Source organism: Echiichthys vipera (assembly GCF_963691815.1).
Source record: "Echiichthys vipera genome assembly, chromosome: 13".
In the NCBI taxonomy this organism is placed as follows: domain Eukaryota; kingdom Metazoa; phylum Chordata; class Actinopteri; order Perciformes; family Trachinidae; genus Echiichthys; species Echiichthys vipera.
Window position 1 is genome coordinate 26,755,351 of NC_139838.1, and position 21,815 is coordinate 26,777,165.

Below are 21,815 nucleotides of genomic sequence, written 5' to 3' on the forward strand. Positions count from 1 at the left end.
AGTCCACAGGAGCTTTGCAGTGACACGTTCGTGTTTGTAAGGTTGCCGTTGTCACTGAGTGCCTCAGCTCTTTTTTATGTTGACTCCTGTTTTCCTCCCTGCAGCAGCTGTAGGATCTGGTTTCTCTCATCCTGAGACGAGTCCGTGCAGTGAGTCAGGAGGAAGAGAGAGCAGCAGGATGTACGCTCACTGAGCCAGCACTCAAGCAACACACAACCCACTCTTTACAGCGTAGACTTTACAGAAGGTATGGGGGTTTGCATGTGTTTATGATACTGTATGTGTGTGTGTAAACTAGTGATATCACAATATCAAAATGATGACCTCCAATTTCTCAATACCGAAACTGGAACGATACCACGGCGGAAAACTAAAACATCTTAAAAAGTCACTCACTCACTCATCTCCAACCTCTTATCCGGGATCGGGTCGTGGAGGCAGCAGCTCAAGCAGCCTAGGACGGTCGGCAGGAGCACCCATGCCACTTTCAAACATGTCCATCTTGCTCTGTGTCTGTCTGTCACTATGAAACCAAACCCACTCTGGCTGCAGACAGTGATGAAGCACAGAGAAGCTGTCGTACAAAGTTCATACAACACTGATACTTATAAAATGTGAAATAATATTGTTTCTAACGGCTGGGCACTGCGGTACCTTTCTAGTATCGGTTTACCGTGCAACACTGTTGTAAATGTGTATAGGCCTGTGTATGTTATCATGCAGTGTTGTTCACAAGATTTCTCTGGATCAGATCGCGGTGGTTTGACTCCCCACCTCCCCTCCAGACACCATGACGTCCTCCATGCTCCGTCGACAGCTGAAGAACCTGGTCCAGAACTACTCTGAGGCAGAGGTCAAGGTAAAGAAAGCAAAGTGAAGCATGTCAGCTACATTTTGCCTCTTGCAGGAAATAAAATGTTCCATCATTGTTTTCTTTAAGTCGAGTTTAAGAGGCATTAGTTCAAGAGGATTTATGTAAAAAAAAAAATCAGTGAATGTAGGAAATTAAAAGAAAATATTTCAGTATGCACTAACTAGTAATTATTGCATACAGTTTGTGTTTTTTCATGTAAAATGATTTAATTGCAGACAATAATTACACCATTGTATCTAGTAGAGACTGAGCATATTATTGCTATTATCGTTGCATTTATATGAACTGCTGTTTGTGTGAGACATAGTGCAACCAAAGTGTGTGTGTGTGTGTGTCACGATATTGGGGGCAAGTTTTGACCCCCCGTCACGTTTTTAGGGGCATTCTGGGATTTCTGGGGTCATTTTTGCCCTTTGCCCCCCTTCATTTCTGACACTGTGTGGGGGATAACCTTAAACCTAACCTAACCAAACCTGTAGGCCACTAGATGCCAGTTATTAATATCCAGTGACACATTTTAAATGCATTGTACATCATCGTACACACTTTAAATAAATGGTGATTTAAACAGAGTTAGTTAGTTAGTAAGTTAAATACAGTTCTGGGTTTGGGAAACTTGTCGTCTGTACAGCCTGAGTCTGAAAGGATGAACTCACCACAGGGTCGGACGAGTTTAAAGCTGTTGGTGGGAGATCAATGGAAAAAGCCATTAATTTAAAGTTTCTACAGCAGTGAGCTCATATAGTTCTCTTGAGCCACAGTGAGCTATTCTTTTAAATACTAACAGTCATGTTTTTAGGGAAATACACTAATCTGATGAAACACGATCAGTAGTAACCTTGCAGAACACATCAGATGATGGCGAGGGAGACTTGCTACACTGTAACCCGTGCCACGGTTTCTACCTTTGAGCCTTTTTATCTCTGACCTTTGCACTTTATCACCTTATGTTACCTACACGCTGACATTGCTTGCTTTGCTTCTTTTGCAGGTACGAGAGGCAACGTCTAATGACCCGTGGGGCCCATCCAGCTCTCAGATGGCTGATATTTCGGATCTGACCTACAATGTGGTGGCCTGCAACGAGATCATGACGATGCTCTGGAAGCGGCTGAAAGATGACAAGAACTGGAGACACATCCACAAGGTATCAGCAACGATACACAACAAGTGGATTATGTAACAAGACCGTGGTTAAAAGACACTTGTGGACGTTATGTTAACCTTAAATGTCATTATATTTAATCACGCAGGTCATTTTCAAACACACCAAGTGTTTGTAAAGGCTGTGGCATCAGACCTCTCTGTGGTGCCTCAGTCCGATGAATGATCCAATAACCTTTTTAAAACAAGACATATGATCGTTTATTTGGTCTCAGACAATAAATATAGTCCATCTTTTTTATCACCTAGCATTTCATACAGACACCTCCTTTTGATTTGGAATAAAATGTTAGAGTATGTGATTAAAACCAGGATATTCTGCATTAGAGTGCCCTTTACATCTACAGAGACACTCAAAGTTTAAAGGATTCAAATCACAACACTGCATTGTTTACCAGTGCAGCAGTCTTTAACTGTACTAGTGCAACTGAAATGCATAGCTGTTTACTGCAGTGTAAGCACTCTCTGTTCCATCACATGCTATGATTTATTTATCTGCTCTTTAGTAAAGGCGTAAACTGCACCGCATGCCATTAAGTTACTGGTATCACCAACTCAGTTATATTACCATTGTGCCTTTGCCAGTCATGTGACTCTGCCAGTCATGTGACTCTGTATCAGCTACACTAGTGTAAACTAAAGCATTGCATGTTAGGAAGCTTTTGTTTGGATTGTTTAGCCTTTCTGACCAAATATGTGATTTTTACACAGATTCTGTTGTCATTTGTTGTTTTGTTCCATCAATTCCACAATTATATCGAAAACAAACAAGAACGGTTACACTGTTAAATATCAGTTTAGTTTTGTTCCACTGATATTACATCTTGTTCCACATGAATATGTTCATTGTCATGCTTTTTTTCCCATACCAGTCCCTGACGCTGCTGGAGTACCTGTTGAAGACCGGTGACGATCGTGTGCTTCTGAAGATGAAAGACAACATCTACATAGTCAAAGCCCTCACAGAGTATCGCTTTGTAGAAAAGGACGGCAAAGATCAGGTGACGCCTTCAGTATCCATTTAAAGGTTACGTGCTGCGCATTAGGGTTATCCATTATTGACACTACAATATTCATATCACTATATTCCTTTTAACTGACAGGCCAAGGCAATACAATAATGAAAACAGGTTCAGTCTGAGTCTGGTGTCTCAGACAAATGTAAAAATCCCTGATTCCAAAGCTTTCCAGAGTTACAGTACTTGACACGTTCAGGCTTATAAGACCTGTACCATTTAGGGGTTGCCTTTCAGGCTCAGATAGGATTTTTGCTCAAGTAGTCAGAGTCAAATTAAAGTCTAATGTCAGCATATCTGTCTCAGGGTGGAAATGTGAGAGAGAAGGCCAAGGTTGTCCTCGTTCTTATGGAGGATGATGAGAAACTAAAGGAGGAGAGGGACTTTGCCGTTAAGACGAGAGAGAAGACGTCAAAAAGTGCTGCAGGTTCTGTCCTGAAGTATCACTGTCAAATACACATTCTTTCAACTTTCAACTAAATTTGTCTCTGTCTCCGACAAAAATCTCATTCAATCGCCTTCCATCCCTTCTAATCAGCCTCATCTGCCGACGCTATCAAGGATCCCGCCTACAAGCCATGCTATGTTGCGGGGTCCTCAGGGCTTCCATCCTTAGACAACATACCCTCAGTGGCCGACTTGACGGCTTCCTTCGCTGCCCGCAAAGAGGAGCGTCTCAAACAGGAAGCTGAGAAGAAGGACATGGAGAGGAGGGTAAGCATATAGCAGTGCTCAGTAACAGCAAGTGGACACAATAGCATAAACACTACACTAGTACAATGTAATGCAGTAAGTACAATAACTCTACATGTCGTAGCTCCAAAATGACATACAGTAAAATCCATATCCCTTTGACAAAGGAAAACAAACAAAGCCATGAATAAGTGTTTGTTTTGCAATTGTAACATCCTAGGCCAAGATGAGTGAAGACGAGCTGAAATGGGAGGACGCCGGCAAAGGCAATGATACTAAAGGAGGTGCTTGGGGAGGAGAAAAAGCAGAGAAGGAGGAGGAAGAGGAGGAGGTGAAACCAGACGCATGGGGAGCCCCTAAAGCACCCAAAGAGACCACAGATGCATGGGGCACATCCACAAAGCCTGACACAGCAGCTAGCACTGATGCTTGGGGGGCGCAAATCAAAACTGATGAAGATCCATTTTTAGCACCAAAAACAGAGGAAGATTCATTTGCTGCACCAAAGAATGGAAAAGATCCTTTTGCAGCACCAAAAGAGGACCCCTTCAATGCACCCAAAGACAAGGAAGATCCATTTGCTGCTCCAAAAGATAAACCGGATCCCTTCAGTTCATCTAACAATGATCCATTCAACGCCCCAAAGGACGATCCATTCAACTCCCCAAAGGATGATCCATTCAACGCCCCAAAAGACGATCCATTCAACTCCCCAAAAGATGATGCATTCAAAGCCCCAAAGGATGATCCATTCAACGCCCCAAAAGATGATCCATTCAACTCCCCAAAAGATGACCCATTCAATGCCCCAAAGGATGATCCATTCAACTCCCCAAAAGACGATCCATTCAATGCCCCAAAGGACGATCCATTCAACGCCCCAAAAGACGATCCGTTCAACGCCCCAAAAGACGATCCATTCAATGCCCCAAAAGACGATCCATTCAACGCCCCAAAGGATGATGCATTCAACGCCCTAAAAGACGATCCATTCAACGCCCCAAAAGACGATCCATTCAACGCCCCAAAAGACGATGCATTCAAAGCCCCAAAAGACGATGCATTCAACGCCCCAAAAGATGATCCATTCAACGCCCCAAAAGATGATGCATTCAAAGCCCCAAAAGACGATCCATTCAACGCCCCAAAAGATGATGCATTCAAAGCCCCAAAAGACGATCCGTTCAACGCCCCAAAAGACGATCCATTCAACGCACCAAAAGACGATCCATTCAACGCCCCAAAAGATGACCCATTCAGTACCCAAAAAGATGATCCTTTTACTGCACCAGCGTCTACGCCCCCTAAAGAAGATCCATTCGCATCGCCTGCATCCTCAAAAGACGATCCTTTCACTGCTGTCACAACACCACCTAAAGAAGATCCTTTCTCTGCATCATCTAAACCTACAAAAGAGGTCCCCTTTGCTGCTTCAACACCACCCAAAGAAGACAATCTCTCTGCACCACCTAAAACGACAAAAGAGGACCCCTTTGCTGCTCCAACAACACCCCCTAAAGAGGACCCATTCACAGTGGCATCCAGTCCACCAAAAGATGATGCCTCAGATCCCTTCAGTGCTCCTCCAGTGAGTTCGCCCCAGGGCAGTGCGGATGCATGGGGAGCCCCTGCTAGCTCTCCACCCAGCACTGGATCAGATCCTTGGGGGACATCATCTGCACCAAAGGGTGGAGATCCCTGGGGGGACGGGACAAGCGCCTCCTCGCCCGTTGCTAATTCTGATGCGTTTGGGGATGCATCCAAACTGGACAATGACCCATGGGGGGCCCCAGGTAAGAAACTTACAAATAGATGTTTCTAAACCCAAGGTTCCCTCCGTACTCCACAGCCTTCTTTAGTGAATGGAAATGTATCAGGTGTCATCAGAACTTATCATTTGATAACATCATATATTGTGGAGGGCGCAACCCCTGTGCCGCCAGATTCATCCCACTTTATTGGGACTTTATTGTGAGGTTGGCTGTTATATCTAGCTGGAGTCTTGAAGGCACAGCGAGTCAGTACCTACCACTAACTATTAAGCATCACATGCAGCAGGTGCCGTGAGCACTTTACTGGTGAAATGGCGAGGACCCTGATTAAGAGATTGAGACAAAAGTAGTCATACCTTCCCAGTCGGGCAAAGGCTCAAAGTTATCGACCATGAGTCAATGGAAAGTTGGAGAAAGATCAAGGAAGCCATTTTTTATATGACATCAGAGACCAGAGGTTACCATCTCCCTCATCATCACCAATTGTCATGACATGACTGAGGTGCCTTGATTGGGTCACGTAATGACACGCTGGAAAGTTCCAGTTGCTGACAAAGGCGGTGTGAAATGGTTGATCTTTAAACGGCTAATAAGTGAACCTCATGTTTGTTCAAATGTTAAAATATTTGTCATATCTGTATTTCTCTATTTCCCTGTTTAGCTGCAGCTCCAGTTAGCACAGATGATGCATGGGGCTCACCTGCTCCGCCCTTAGACTCCTCCCCATCTAGTGACCCCTTTGGCGACGGAGCATCTAAAAAAGGCGATCCTTGGGGTGCACCGAGCAACGCACCAAGCAATGGGACAGGTAAATAGCACTTTACACTCTGTCCACATGCTAATTTCTGTGAGCCATCCATTATTCATGAGCGTCGTACCTCATTGTCTACTGAGATTAAATCAACTAAATCTTTATGCTACATAGTCTGCTTAAATGTTTGCTTGCTTGTATTAAACAGAAGTCTATGGCAGCTGGTCAAGCTAAAAAATGGTGACTCTAACAACTTAATTGTTTGTGTGCCTGCATCCGATGATCAGTGTTACGCTTTTCTTCTTACACTTAATGGTCATTTGCATTTGTGAGCATTTTCTTCCATTTTTTTCCATTTCACCTCCGTCTTCCCATCAGTCAGCTGGTTTGCTAACAATCCTAATCAACTAAACTTCTCTTCCGCTTTGCTCTCTCTTCTTCCCTGACCTGTCCCCCAAAGACAACACCTTTTAGAGTAGATGTGGACCTTTATTGTATTGCAGGTAAGCGAACTGCACAGGAGGAGAAGACGTACACAAAGACTGCTTTGTTTCTGGGCTCCGCGGGGGCGTCGCTTGTTGACTTGGACGATCTATTTTCTTCTAACCCGAAACCCGAACAGTGCCCCCTTGTCAACAGGCCCGTCGCCCAGACACAAGCCATCGGTAAGGACAGAGAAAAGGCTTCACTCTGGGTGAAAAGCACCATTTTTTTACAAAGGCTTCAGGTGGAATTATTTACGGTGCGCTCGATTCAAATGGATGCATGATCGGCCTCGATGACTGGGAAATCACAGAGACACACAAAATCAGTAATGCCCCTGTAAAATGTATTCCGACTATTGCTCAGCTGAAGTCCAGAGAGAGGGGTGGAGGAAGTATGAGTGACAAATATTTATCAGTAGGTTTGTATGGAAAAGCTTATTGTGATGTGTTTTTCCTCAACAGCCCTCCCCTGTGGTCTCGCTGTAAAGTGTGTAGTTGTTGTGTATGTGTGTTTGTGTGTGTGTGTGTGTGTGTGTGTGTGTGTTTGAGCATTAGTGACCTATTGAAGTAAAGTAGAGACTAGTGTATATTAACCAGCAGATATGTAACTCCTGTCACCCCTTTCTCTGCTTTGGTGCATTTTCTCTTTGCTGGAACACTTCGAACTGTATCCCTCCCTCCTTCCCCTCATCCCACCATCCTCCTGTTACTCCTCCTAATTTCCCAGGCGCTTTCAAAGCCAGGGGCATGACATCTGGCCCTGTGGTCAGATCAGGGGCTGTTGCAGGGGTGTCCCGTCCTGAAATATCAACCCCGTACTACAGTCCTTTTGGTGCCACCCTTGCTCCTTCCTTTGGTGCACCTTTTGGAGCTTCCAACCCTTCCAGGGAACCTCACCTATTTCAGCTACCGTCTCATACCATGGAAGTGTCTCACTCTGGCTTGAATATGCTTCAGGCAGCTCAGGTGGCTCCTCCGGGTTCAGGAACTGGAATGGTACAATCCGTCTCTGTGGGAGGGAGTCCAAACATGGGACTCAACATGAACCCCGCTTTTGGAGGAGTGGGGATGGTGCAGTCTGGATCCCTGGTCGGGAGTCCTTTGGCAGATCCCCTCTCAGCACGAATGGGTCGGTCCAGTTTCTTTGGAGGGAATCACCAAATGGCTCACTTGGGAGGATCCACTCCACAGGCCGGCGGGGGAGTCCCCTTCCAACCACAGTTCCTCTCAGGCAGCGGGTTGGGTGAGACGGTGAACCAAAACAACAATCCATTCCTGTTCTGACCACCTGGCATGTAATCTTTTATATCAGATACATGTATTATTAAATGACCACACATGGTAGTTTTACATGTTTTAGCCTGTTAATCAGAATATCTTATTAGCTCCGTACTGTACTTGAGACTTTTACAAAGGACTGCAGCTGCCCTTACAAAGTTTGTACTGTTGCATGCGGTAGAACTTTGCCCCCTTGCTCAGAATAACCAGAAACACATGCTGGCTTGTATATTGCATAATGCGCCCGGATGCAGTAAGACATCCTGGTATTATTGGCATAATGCATTTGACGTATCCTGTACCAGGACATGGTTAATCTTCTTCTGCCATACTAATAGTGTGTGTATTGGAACACACAGTAATTTATGACACTAATTAAGTCGTGAGTCCTGCTCCCGACTGAACCAGCGTGTGATAATAGCATTACTTTGACAAATAGGTGGGCTGAAATCAGCGGCAGCCTGGAAGGTAGGAGACGGTATAAACATTGGCTATGTCTACAACATGTCAGGCTGAAACATGCAAAACCACTTGTATGATCTTTTTAATTAAACCCATGTGCTCCCCAGTCGACACTTCCCTTGAGCTCTACACTTGTCCAATCACTATGATAGCCATGGTTTCAATGTATGCAGCAGAATGAAATGCAAACAAACCAGGTCAGTGGTTCTCAAACTTTGTACACGACGTAGCACCTCAGAAAATATCAGGATCTCTCAAGAACCAGCACAAAGACCGATGTTAAAATACAGCATCTGACATGTCTGAGTTTTAAACCAATCATTTGCTCCCTCTGCTCACTATCCTGCGATCACAGTTTAGCTCCTAACTCTACATGTGACTACATAACAGGCTGATACTGAAACAAAAATATGACAGGAAATGCTAAAATGACATTTTGTGGATCTTAAAAGTTTAAATGTTTTCTCAGTATTATATTAATAAATCAATAGATTCTTTCTCGCACCACCAGAGAGAGCTTGAGTACCACCAGTGGTACAAGTACAACAGTTTGAGAACCAGTGAACTATGTGATCCTGTACGTCTTTGGATCAAATGTATTGGATCAGCCGGTCTCAGTCCTGCTCATGCACAAGTCTCCCTCCAAAGTGTGATTGTCTGTGTGGAAATCCTGCAGAGTACCGTAGATGTGAGTGTTGACGTGTAAAACATTGACAGAACTGATGTGGGAGAGACGTCACTGTAGGTGTGTATGTGTTTGTACAAGGCGTGTGTGTGCGTGTGACCTGCATGCGTGCAGTGTGTGTGTGTGTGTGTGTGTGTGTGCCCGCCCTATATATTGTAAATACTGGAAGTAATCACAGATAAACCTTGAAATATACTGTATATTAGAGTGTTACAATCATGAGTAACTATTTATTGATTGATTTATTGCTTGATTATTTATTGATGCAACGTTGCAGCAGCGGGTCGCCCTGATGGTGTTGATCACATGCGATTGATTGGCTTCATTCTAATACGGCTGTTCAATCCACTCAGTAACCAATGGTGGCTTTCTCTTCCCTGTTTAGACCTGTAGCCGTTCTGGATCCATTGTGTAGTTGATCGAACGTGTCTCCGCTTTAACACTAGACGATAAACACAAATGCATTATTGTACGATGTTTAGCTGCAGCGTTGGCTGAATAAAAACCGAATTTGAACATATCAACCTCTTTAATGTGCATGCAGTCTGAGCAGATCCTCCTCTGTAAGAGTGTGTGTGTGTATCTGCCCCTCATCTGTTCGGTGTGTGAACTCAGTAACACACACACACACGCATCTCTGTATGTGGTTCTACAGCTGCTCCCTCGCGGCCGAAGACGTTTTGACTCCGTAAACCTGAACAGTAGCAGGATTAACTGTAGTTTATGGGGTGTTCAGTCAATCAGAGCCCCTCTGGAAGCGGACAGGACCAAAGAGTTCACTTACGTTTGAATCGTCCTTTGTGTTTCACGGGTCCGTTCAAGTCTTTCGTGTATTTTGTGACTTCTTAAAATGTGAAGTTTGGTGGAAAACTTGACTGACAGACGGCGTACCTGCGGAAGTATGGAAAGTAAATATTAGGATTACAAACTAAGTCCATAACAATCCAATTATTATGATTTCTCAAATTTAATTTTGTATGAAATACCTTTATTTTGCTGTGTATTTAAATTCAAAGCTGTGTTGTAAACTGTGACAGTAAACAGAACATTGGAGAAATAAAATGACTGTGTTAATCATAATTTAGGCCCATCTGTGGAAATTATTCTCTCAAATCAAAGTGTTTCAAACCAAAGTGTTTCCTGTTTATTGTGGATTTCTTTGAGCTGGACTTTGACTTACGATCCATGAATACTTGCCTACTGTCGCCACAAGAGGGCTGCAAATATACACCTCATCAGACAACAACAGTCCAGTTGCTCTGTATGAAACACATGAAGAGTTCATTAGTTAACAGATAAAAGATAAAAGCCATAAACAGAAAAAAGCCATTCTTCAAATGAATAAGCCAACAGCAGTTTGGTATTGGGAGCACAATGAAACACATCTTCTATCTTATAGTTAAAAACATTTGCATATTCATATATTCTGTGTTTTCAGTGAGGGAAATGTGCCTTTGAGTGTTTTAAACCATTGTATTTTGCTTTGTGATGTAAAATAACTGTATTATGGTTTTAATTTAATGTCCTAAAACACGTCTGAAGAGGATCTTTAACGTGTTTAGCGTGCTCATGCAGCCAACTGAGAATAATGGACTTGTCTTCTTCTCCGGCTCAATAGAAGCATCACTGCTGACTGTTTCTTCTGTCTGCCAAAGCATGACAACACATTGGCTATTGGGCTTCTGTGGCTCAGGGGATCGGTAGTTTGATCCCTGGTACCACCTCCTCCGAGTCCAAAACCTCAAAGTGAGGATTCCTCTGTCCGCTGCGCCCGAAGTCCTTCTTTTGGTCCCCTACGTCCTTTTTGAGCTTCTTTCATTTGTTGGTTATCTGCTCAACAGTCCAACTGAACTCTGCTGCCCCCACCTCCCTTTGGATTTCCTCCAAATCAGGTTCTGTTCCTGAAGCTCCCTCCAGTTTATTCTGGACCTCAGCCGAGGACCATACTCCTACGAGGTGGTTTGTCTCCTCCTACGACCAATGGTTTACCTTGTCCGTATTTTTCAGATATTGATATCAATGATTTGTTGTTGTCACCAGTGCTGTGTTTTTAAAAAATGGCGCTCACAGCATTTTCATTGCTGTAGTTACTCACGATAGCCCATCCTCTAAGCAAGACCTTGACCAAGACCGTCGCTGGTTCTAGACCAGCAAGGACTTAGGGGCGCTCGGGAACCCGTCTTCCAGGCCGAGAGCCGGTTCTTGGGAAGAGGAAAATCTGGGTCGTGATTAGGCACCGGCTCCGAACCGGCCCTAAAAACTGGTTGATTGAAAATGACTAAAAGTTTCCTTGGGCAAGATCCTGAACCCCAAACCGGTTCAATTAGATCCTGATAAGCACCGTGGGGCAGCTCCGCCTTCACTGTGAAGGTGCATGCGGCGTAGAGTTGTGTAGAGCGCTTTGAGTTCTCAGAAGACTGGAAAGGCGCTGTATATAAGTGCTTTGACGATTAAATTGCTTGATTTTATATATAAACAGTAAACATGTGTTGTTTCAGGCCTCTGTTCTTCTCACAGAGCCAAACAAACTCCACTGAAGCAAGAAAACCTGCTAAGTCTGAGCACGTTATTCCTGCAGCACGCTTGGTTTCCAATCAAAGACTCAACCCAGTGACTTTCTAGTCATGGGATTGCCTCGAGCCAGTTGCCACACAGCTGTGCTTGTTTGTGTTAAGACGGGTGGAAGTTTAGAGAGCAGCTTGGAGCATGAAACTATACTCATCTCAAGCAAAGCTGCTCTATACCATACTGCCAGATTAATCACTATAGGAGCGAGGTCACGGGGTTATGTGTGAGTGAGGAGGAGAGATGAAGAAAAGCAGAGAAAGAGAGAGAGCTGTGGATGAATAGACACAGCATAGAGAGCAAAGGGGAGGGAAAGTAACAGATGGACTTAACTGAGGATTAGAGAAATCTGGGTGGGTTCCTGATGGAAACTCACCCAAGACGCAGGAGGGATGGACGAGCGAGGGAGCGCGGAGGGAAAGTGAAGGAATCCCTGGTGGAGGAAACACGAGGAGCCTCCAACACGGTGAGTCCAGATGCTTTTATTTCCTTGCATGAGTGTGAGCTGATGAAAGTTGAGGGGGCACAGAAGCTGGGTTTTTCCAATCACAGACATGAGGATGAGATGCTACAGAGGATGGGAGAGGATGAAGGTGTTCTGTGTTTATTAACTGACTCTCACACACGTCTTCTGTGTCTCTATGGTGACACTGAGATCAGACCTAGAGCCGGGTGATGATTCAGCGTTATCATTTGTCTTTCAATGGAGTCGTGACAAAGGCGTATACGGAGTTAGCACGATATACAATTATGTCAACTAACACCATTGTCCATAAGCTCTCTACCCACCGAAACTATACTTAATCAGTACACATGTTTGTTCTGTGCGCTGGGATAGTACTTTGAGTTTGTGTCTCAGTTAATCTGTCAGATGTTGAGAACACAGACACGTGCACAGAGACTTTAAATTTACACATGCACAGTGAAGGAAAGAGGAAACACAACTGCCTAAGTGTTTTGGTTTCACACCAGGAGATGATTCGACGGAACAAATGAAACCCCATCTATTGAACATGACGTAATAATGTTTGATTGGAAGGGTTTGATTAAAACGGGGGTATGTGTGATCAGTGGAGTGATGGGAAGAGATAGAAGAGGCTGCAGTAACTCATGATGGCTTATTTTAAAGACAAACAGTTTTTAACTTTAATCATTACAAGCTATAAACATTATTCAAACATTCATTCATTCATTCATCTTCAACCTCTTGTCCCTGTCGAGGTCGCGGGGGGGCTGGAGCCGATCCCAGCTGACATCGGGTGTGAGGCGGGGTCCACCCTGGACAGGACGCCAGTCTATCACAGGACACATAGAGACGAACAGAGACAGACAACCATTCACACCTACGGGTGATTTAGAGTCATCAATGAACCGAACACCTGCATTATTTAAATTCTAGTGGAGATCCCAGAGTTTTCAAAGAAAGCAAATACATCAAAATGTGTTTAACATGATGTGTAGAATATACATGCAGCAAAGGGCCACAGGTTAGAGTCTAACCCGGGCTGCTGCGGCGAGGACTCAGTGGTGGGTATTCATACTAGTGATGTGCTCAGACTTCCAGGTGGGCTCAACAGTTGATCATTAATCTAAAGCTTTTATTGTGTAAGGTAAGAACAGAAGGAGTGGATCTGGTATGCACCGCCTTTGTTATGTTGAAAGGTGTAAAGTTTGGATCTTGAATTGGACGATGGAGCTTCCATGTTGTTAGTTTATCATCCTTGTGTCTTTACTTCCTGGTGCAACAGCTCAGAAAACGTAGACTCCACGGCCCCGACCACGGCTCTGACATATCAGCCTGTCTAATGAGAAACCCACGGTGCTGTCCGTAGTGCTGAAGTGGCAGGCGGGTTTGTAATTGTGGTGGCATGGTGGTGCGGTGGTTAGCACTGTCGCCTCACAGCCAGAGGGTTCCTGGTTTGAATCAGGGGCCCTTCTGTGTGGAGTTTGCATGTTGTCCCCGTGTCTGCGTGGGTTTTCTCCGGGTTCTCCGGTTTCCTCCCACAGTCCAAAGACGTGCAGGTGTTGGGTTCATTGATGACTCTAAATCACCCGTAGGTGTGAATGGTTGTCTGTCTCTGTTCGTCTCTATGTGTCCTGTGATAGACTGGCTACCTGTCCTGGGTGTACCCCGCTTCACGCCTGATGTCAGCTGGGATCGACTCCAGCTCCCCCTCGACCCCGACAGGGACAAGAGGTTGAAGATGGATGAATGGATGGAATATTGTCTAAACTATAAAGCTTTTTCTTCTGAACATAGAGAACCAACAGAGTCGTTGTGGGGGTGGTTCATAGTTGCGTTCAGCTGCAGGACGGACAGGTGTGTGTGTTTGTTTGTTTGTGTGTGGGTGAACCTGTGAGCGAGTGGAGTGTGTGCGAGGAAGCCGTGCAGCGAGGCGCAAGAGTAGAATTTATGTTGTAGCCGGAAAAAAAATGATGTTGAGGGTAAGTCCCGGTGGCTGCAGCTGTTCATGGAGCACTTCACTAGTTCTTGCTGAATGAGACGAACCATGCCACCAGATCTTTAGTCATTGTATAAAGGAATACAACAAAATCAATAGTAGAACTCAAGTGATGCATGTTCCACATAAAAACACAACACACACTGGACATTTATTAAGTTCAAATGTGAAATATAAAAGTATAGAAGTAAAGAAGTATCTCTATTGCATGTGATTTTGTTTAAAGTGCAGCATAGAGCTTATTGTGGGCAGCAGCACGGCGACGGTGACATTTCCTCCCTACACGTCACCGGCAGGAGTGAAACAAAGTGTTCCTGTCTTAATCCAGATGCATGTCTCTGTCTCCCTTCTTTACTCTTAGGTGGTCATCCAGACAAAGAGCATGAGAGTCAGTTGGCTTTAATCTCATCCACCTAACCCTGCAAGATTAACACAGATTATCAGGCCCAGAGGTAGGCTTGAGATACCGGACTAATCGTTCCTTTGTGAGCTCAATCCCCCCCCGGAGAGGCGGAGGAGCAGGTTGAAGAACGGGATGTACCCTGAGAGCACACCTGATTAGTGGCAACATCCGCGGGATAAGATTTAGACGTTTAACTCCATCCGAGAGAAGCGAAAGTCCTAAGAACAGAGAAAGGGTCTGACGGCAGTGGAAACATGGGGTAGAGCCGCAGCTCGGGGAGAGGAATGTGCGGAGCCAAACGTGCCGCCTGGCTTGTGCCGTGACATCGAGAAGAAACGAAAGTGGAGAATTTCAATCTGATGAAGGACTTTGCAGATTGTCTTTGACGGAAACAGGAGTGGGAGGGAGGCCAGAGTTCCTCCTGCGACCTCTGGCCTGCACATCTGTCTCTTTCTCTTTCTTACCCGCTGAATGTGATTAATCCCAGCACTTCATCTTTCTCCATGCCACTGTCCCCTGACCTCATCGGCTGTTCTCCTTCCTCAAGCCGCCACCCTCCCTCCATCTCTCCACCCGACCTCTGACCTTTGTTCCACTTCTCATCCTTAATCCCTCGTCTCTACCATCCTCCATGAATCAATCACCACAGCAGCCCGCCACACTTCATCTGGACTTGTCACTGCGGTGTCACGGAAAACCCCTCTCATCCTCGTCCTGATTGGTCAACACGCCCTTTAAGGCTCTTGCAGCTATATTTGAATCCGGGTCTACTTTCAAAGTGAAGCCCAAGCACGCTCTCTGGTCAAAACTCATTTCTTCATTCGAGCGTCTTTAACTCGAGGAGCAACAATGCTGGAGAACATGTCCAGACGTAACCGCTCCCTGCTGTCCCTTTCCCTCACCTCGTTGGCCCTCACCTTGTCCGTGTTGGCGTTCTGCACCTCCTACTGGTGCGAGGGAACACACAAGGTGGTGAAGCCTCTCTGCCTGTCCCCTGTCAAGCTGAAGAACTGTGGGCAGAACAACAGCCAGCCGTACACCACAGGTGAGGCCAGGAGACAAGGTCCAGTTTAACCTGCAGCACGGCTGACGCTGGTGTAGGGGAGACCGGGGCTGGTTGTCACAGTGCTCATTAGACCAAACTAGAGGAGATCAAACTTTTGATTTCGTGCTCATTTCTGGCCATTCTGTCAAACACACAACAAAAAACAATGAGGTGATGCGAAATCTGCAAGTTTTTATGAGCCAGAGTCATTTTTAATGTTTTTGGTTTTATAATAAACTTTTGTAATTTCATATTTAAACACATGTTAAAAAAGAGGAAGGTAGTAACTTATATTTGAGTTGCTTGTTAAAATCACGTGGTAGCTGGAATCAAACCTTAGTGAAGAGCCACAGCTGGGATCTCACGTGTCACATGTGACATTCATGGTTCATTTATATCAATAAACACGGTTTCACATTCATTATTTTAAACAAAAAGACAATACAAAGGGTTTTTGATGAGGATGGGATGGCAATGATTTAATTATAAGACTTACTTAGTGTCACTAGCTCCAAAAAAATGTTTTTAAAGATGCTTTTTTGGCACGTTTCAGGCCTTTTATCAGATAGGATGGACAGGAAATGGAGTGGTGGTGGTGGGGGGGGCATGAAGCAAAGGGGACGCAGGTCGGCCTCGAACTGTAAAAATAAGTTATAAAAATTAAGGGTTAACCCGTTTCAACCCGAGACCTTCAGCTTCGCTCTAATGGAGGAATGACTACTGTAAGACGCGTTGATGATGAGAATTTAATGTGAGAGGAAAACAATGTGACAACGGACCCCGGTCTCCCCTACAGGGACACGTGTTAGTGAAGAACCCGGCTGGCACTGATGTGATTGATGTGATTGATGTGGTTGTAAGCCTGTGTGTCTGATGTTAAAGGAGCGAAATAAGTCCTGATCTACTTCTGAAGGGTTTTCCACATCAATGTTCATATTTCAACATGTTGCTTCACATCAAAATACATCCTTAAAAAACAGTTTAGTGTGCCGCAGATGTCTAAATGAACTTCACACTTTTAGAAAATCTTTGTCAGGTACGACAAGAGTAAGAGCCCAGACTCTGTACAAAGATAAAATAATAAGGTAAAACTGTGATAAAGGGACAGTACGTGGCAGTGAAGTAACACCGTTATAAACCAGGTGGAAATGAAGCTCTTTATTATATTTATTATTCGATGATGTGTCGATATTTTATCAGGAGGAGGTTGGAACTGGAGTTGAAGAAGAAGAAGAAGAAGAATTACTTAATTTATCCCGCAATTTTTTCACTCTTATTATTTTTCATGTTACACACACACACGCCCTAAATACACACATGCACAAACACGACCTATATACATGCAATTAATGGAGAGATGTCAGAGCGAGGGGGCTGCCAGTGACCAGCGCCCCGAGCAGTTGGGGGTTCGGTGCCTTGCTCAACAGCACCTCGGCAGTGCCCAGGAGATGAACTAGCACCTCTCCAGCCACCAGTCCACACTCCATTCACACAGGGACTTGAACCAGCGACCCTCTGATTCCCAGCCAAGTCACCTATGGACTGAGCTACTGCCGAGTTGTGCTACTGTAGAGCGCCCTCATTCTCGCTGCTTAGATTAAACTAAAATTGTTACTTGACTTTGTTTATATTCAACTATCTTTTAATATCACAGTTATGAATGTTTTAAATGAAGTGCACCAAAAAGCTGCCGTCCTCTTTTATACCAAGCTGCAGTAAGTAAAGCTGCGTTACAAAGACAACATATTTTATGTGGAGTATAGATATTTATAGTTATGTATATATGTATATATGTATCGAAATACATAGTTACTGTATGTATAGATATGTATAGTTACTGTATGTGCTGATGAGTCACATGCATGAAACTCTATATGTCACTCTTTAAGAACACCTGTGAGGGAGTGTGCAGCATATTAATAATGTATGAATAACGTAGTTCCAGAAATAATGGATCCACTGCATGAATATTACGGCATCCACATTATTTCTACATCATATTCAAGTATTTCACACTTGACTTGACCGGCAGAGATTCACATAATCCCGGCTTTGTTGCTAATCTCAGAACTTTGTGTCTGCGACTGTGTGTTATCTGGATCCTCTGACCTGCTGTCTTCTCTGTCGGCACTAAGCCTGTTTGTCTCCATGTACGATTCAATTTTCACTGCGTAGAAAACGACAGATTACCTACAGAGCGGTGTTTCGGGGCAGGATCGCGTTACACACTGTGACCTTCTCAGGATTTGTGTCAGGGTTTCTTGGCGTGCTGCACTGAGGGAGAGATTTCATTCATTCATGTACATGTCTTCCTCTTCCTGCACCTCTCCGTACGTTTATTTCTTTTCTCCATGCAGAGACCCCCACCCCAGACCCGAGGCACCCGCCCTCCAACGTGACGCTGTCTCCGCAGCAGAGGGAGGAGCTGGCCAGGATCAAGAGGAAGCAGTTGGCCAACGCCGTCCACTACATCTGGGAGACGGGCGAGGACAAGTACATGCTGCGCTACTTCCACACGGGCTTCTGGCTCTCGTGTGAGAAGCACAACGAAGGTTTGTGTTGGGAGGGGAGAACATTCAACGTGACGACTCAGTTTGTACTCAAGGGTGTCATTGTTGGGAGCATCTGCACGAGATGATCGACGACGTAGAAAGGGAAAAACAATGTTTGTGTTCACTTTTTGGGAATGATCAGTTAAAACCCTCCTCAGTTCTCACTAAGGAGGATAAGTGCACGAGCCTGGAGGATTGTAGCGACAGAAATAAAGGGATAAATAAAGGAATTGTCTGGTTCGTACTGCGGGACAAGCTTTTTTCCCCCCATCCGTTGGTTCACTGCTGTTCTGTCTATTACGGATGAGAATATATTATTCCTGCGGTTATTAAATTGCGTTCACAGAGCAGGCTTTAGGTCTCCTGTAAACAAAAAGTAATCCCTGGCATGTATTGTCCCACTAAAGGACTTTGTGATTGGTCGATATTTCAGCGGTTTGATCTTTAATTCTTCCTCCCGCAGGAACGTGAACCACCGGGCTTAAAGCAACTCTTTCCATCACAGTTTCAGGATTTATGACGAGTAACGAGTTCTCGGCGTTTGCAGGAGATTATTCATGTCGTCTCGCCCCAAAACACTACACGTTACATTTGTAACATAACACTTTAGTGCCCTCGCTTTTGTTATGGCGGAGGATATAATACGACGGCCGACACTGGGCGAAGTAACTGCGTCCAAAACATCTCATCTCTCATCTCATCATCAGCCTCTTATCCGGGGTCGGGTCGCGGGGGCAGCAGCTTTAGCCGGGGACCCCAAACTTCCCTTTCCCGGGCCACATTAACCAGCTCTAACTGGGGGATCCTGAGGCGTTCCCAGGCCAGTGTGGAGATCTAATCTCTCCACCTGGTCCTGGGTCTTCCCCGAGGCCTCCTCCCAGCTGGACGTGCCTGGAACACCTCCCTAGGGAGGCGCCCAGGGTTCATCCTTACCAGATGCCCGAACCACCTCAACTCGGAGAAGAGCCGCTGCTCCTTTGCGTTGAAAGGAGCCAGTTGAGGTTGCGTCCAAAACACTTTTTCAAATTAGAAAATCCACGCACATTTATGGAAAACACAAACGCAAAAGCCACAATGTAATGTGCGACAATGACGCTGACGTTTCCGTGTCTGGACCAAGACTTCCTCTTCTGAGCGTCGTTGTTTAAAGTCCCTTTAGCAACCTGAGACACGAGGATGGAGTTCAGAGGCGGCGACTCAATAAGCAGATGTTAAATAATGACACAACGCTAACGAAAAGCTAAAGCTTCGTTAGACGATAGTTTACTTGCATGCGACCAAAGCATGCTCAAACATGATCGGACAATACTACTCAGACTACAAACCAGACCCAACTCTTGTCCCGTTGCTACAGATTCCACATTCATATGTTTATGACCTGAAGATGTCTCTTGTTAAACGCCATCAGGATGTCAGAGCGTGAACTCTGCTGTGATTGTTCCTCCAGGTAATGATCAGGAAGAAAAGTGTCGCAGCTTCATCGAACTGACGCCAGGAGAGACACAAGGTCGGTGACAGAAAACATATTCAAATATCACCTGTATTCCAGTTAACTTTTCCATTATTATGTATTATACATTAAGGGGTGTATTCTTTATGCACAGGCGTCCTCTGGCTCTCAGTCATCAGTGAGTTCACGTATATCGGTCTTCTGGCCATGGGCTTCCTGCTGATGTGGGTGGAATCAATCTGCCTCTGTGCCAAGAGGGAGATGAACGCCCTCAAGATCAACGCCTTCGCTGCCATGTGCACTGTCCTCTCAGGTGAGGAGGGGGGGCACTCTCTGTCTAGCTGTAAGACTAATGGGCAAATGCGTATTAGTCTGGAACCTCTCCGTTCATTTGGGATATATACGGTGCAGACCTACAACCAATCACAGCAGTCAAACGACTTATTCTCTCTTTTAACTCTATTTCTGTCTTCTGCCAGGAATGATGGGGATGGTTGCACACATGATGTACACCACAGTGTTTCAGATGACCGTGAGCATCGGGCCCAAAGACTGGAGGCCACAGACCTGGGACTACGGATGGTCTTTTGCGTCAGTTTGTTTATATTTAACCCCCCTTTCAAAAATCAGACTAAAGTTTTGGTCACAATCGATGACAGAGAGAAAGCAACTGCATTTTAAAGACATAAGAAGATTTTCTGTCAGGTTGAAACATTTCATGGTAGCGAGGCCAAAATGGAGGAAGCTATCACAGCTCATTAATTCTGATAGTGAAACAAGGCATTGGTTTCTACATCAGGTTGTGATGCTTGAAATTGTATCCACTGAACTACAGATCTCTGTCTCTTTATGTAAGTCAATGGGTCTGTTGGGGCCCAATGGCGTCTTGCGGCGAACAAAGTAGTTGCACTTCCACTGTTTTGCCGCTATGTCAAGTCGGCTTCTGTGCACTTACAAACAACACATTGCATTACCCTGTGGTCTCATGAAATAGGTCATAATGTTCTCTCAACTCTCTCCTCCCTCACCAGCATGGCCTGGCTGTCCTTCAGCTGCTGCATGGCGGCCGCCGTTGCCACGCTCAACTCCTACACCAAGACCATCATCGAGATGAAGCACCGTGCCCGTGTGAGGCTGGAGGAGGCGCGCGCTGCTGCCTGCGCCCCCTCCTACGAGGAGGTCGTTCAAGCCAGCGGTGGAGGGGTTTACTCCGTCAGTCAGCTCATTCAACTTGGCCAGCAGGGGGCACTCATGGACCCTATGTGGCCCAGAGGAGTGGGACCAGCTGTCGGCCATCTGGCGTGCGGCGCTGGGGGAGCACTGCTTGTCGGTGGAGGAGTGGGAGTGGGAGGAAATGTAGTTGGAATGGGAGGAATGGGGGCAGTAGGAGGACTTGGGGGAATGGGGGCTGATGTAGTCGGTATGGGAGGAATGGGAATGGGAGGAGTTGGTGTTGGAGGAAATGTCGTAGGAATGGGAGGAATGGGAATGGGAGGAGTTGGGGGAATGGGTTTAGGAACAATGGGAGGAGTAGGAGGATGTGAAATGGGAGGAGGGCGGCTGGTGGACCCTCAGGGGATGGTGGTGGTGGAGGGTTGCTGCGCTGAAGGATGTGAAGACTGTGAGCGGGAGATGGACGAGATAGATTACGCTCTGCAGGAGGAGAGAGAGGACTCGCTCTGCTAAAACCCCGGGAGACCGAGGACTGGGACCATATCTCGCCAGGATCGGCTCGACATTTTCACTCATTTGGGTTTTTTTTGCAGTTTCAAATCAGACTTGTAGCATGACGGTTTTACAGTTGATCATTTAAAGCTGTCATTTGATTTCTTGAGCACTACAGGGCACAAAGACTCCAAAAATAAACTGTAAGGTTGGTTTTATCGCATTTTTATGCAATTATCCCACTGGAGTCTTTGCAAACCTCTGCTCTCACGCTCCTGCAGCCGGGTTCACCGGGCTGGACTTTGGCATTTTGTTTGAGTAAACTCTAAGAGGCAGGTCAGGGTGGTGGATGGACTTTCACCCGGGGGACCAGTGCTCTTGTCCTGGAAGAACTAAGCCAAAAAACAGTCTTTTTTTTAATCCTAACCAAGTCCCTTTGATGCGTAACCCTAACAGTCACCCTTTGTTTCCTAAATGTAACCGTCGCGGTCCA

The 21,815-nt window shown here is 45.4% G+C and overlaps 2 protein-coding genes across 2 annotated transcripts; both read left to right on the forward strand.

Moving 5' to 3' along the window:
• The first annotated feature begins 160 nt into the window (after positions 1-160).
• LOC310955249 (uncharacterized protein) lies at positions 161-7,155 on the forward strand. Its single transcript, XM_083925048.1, has 9 exons — positions 161-247; positions 752-859; positions 1,866-2,021; positions 2,911-3,039; positions 3,361-3,481; positions 3,593-3,768; positions 3,968-5,540; positions 6,181-6,327; positions 6,774-7,155. Exons 2-9 carry the CDS (start codon positions 791-793, stop codon positions 7,037-7,039), a joined length of 2,637 nt encoding a protein of 878 aa, XP_083781174.1. The 5' UTR covers positions 161-247; positions 752-790; the 3' UTR covers positions 7,040-7,155.
• An 8,304-nt stretch (positions 7,156-15,459) lies between these two features.
• Positions 15,460-21,343, forward strand: LOC310955803 (germ cell-specific gene 1-like protein; the record flags this gene model as incomplete). The annotated part of the gene is made up of 6 exons (XM_083925848.1): positions 15,460-15,655; positions 18,013-18,207; positions 19,655-19,714; positions 19,812-19,970; positions 20,137-20,248; positions 20,689-21,343. 6 exons carry the CDS (start codon positions 15,460-15,462, stop codon positions 21,341-21,343), a joined length of 1,377 nt encoding a protein of 458 aa, XP_083781974.1.
• Positions 21,344-21,815: the final 472 nt, after the last annotated feature.

Coding starts and splice junctions, on each gene's coding strand:
- LOC310955249 (XM_083925048.1), top strand. CDS start 791: ATGACGTCCTCCATGCTCCGTCGACAGCTGAAGAACCTGGTCCAGAAC. Junction 3,040..3,360: donor AAAAGGACGGCAAAGATCAG/GTGACGCCTTCA, acceptor TATCTGTCTCAG/GGTGGAAATGTGAGAGAGAA. Junction 5,541..6,180: donor TGACCCATGGGGGGCCCCAG/GTAAGAAACTTA, acceptor TTCCCTGTTTAG/CTGCAGCTCCAGTTAGCACA.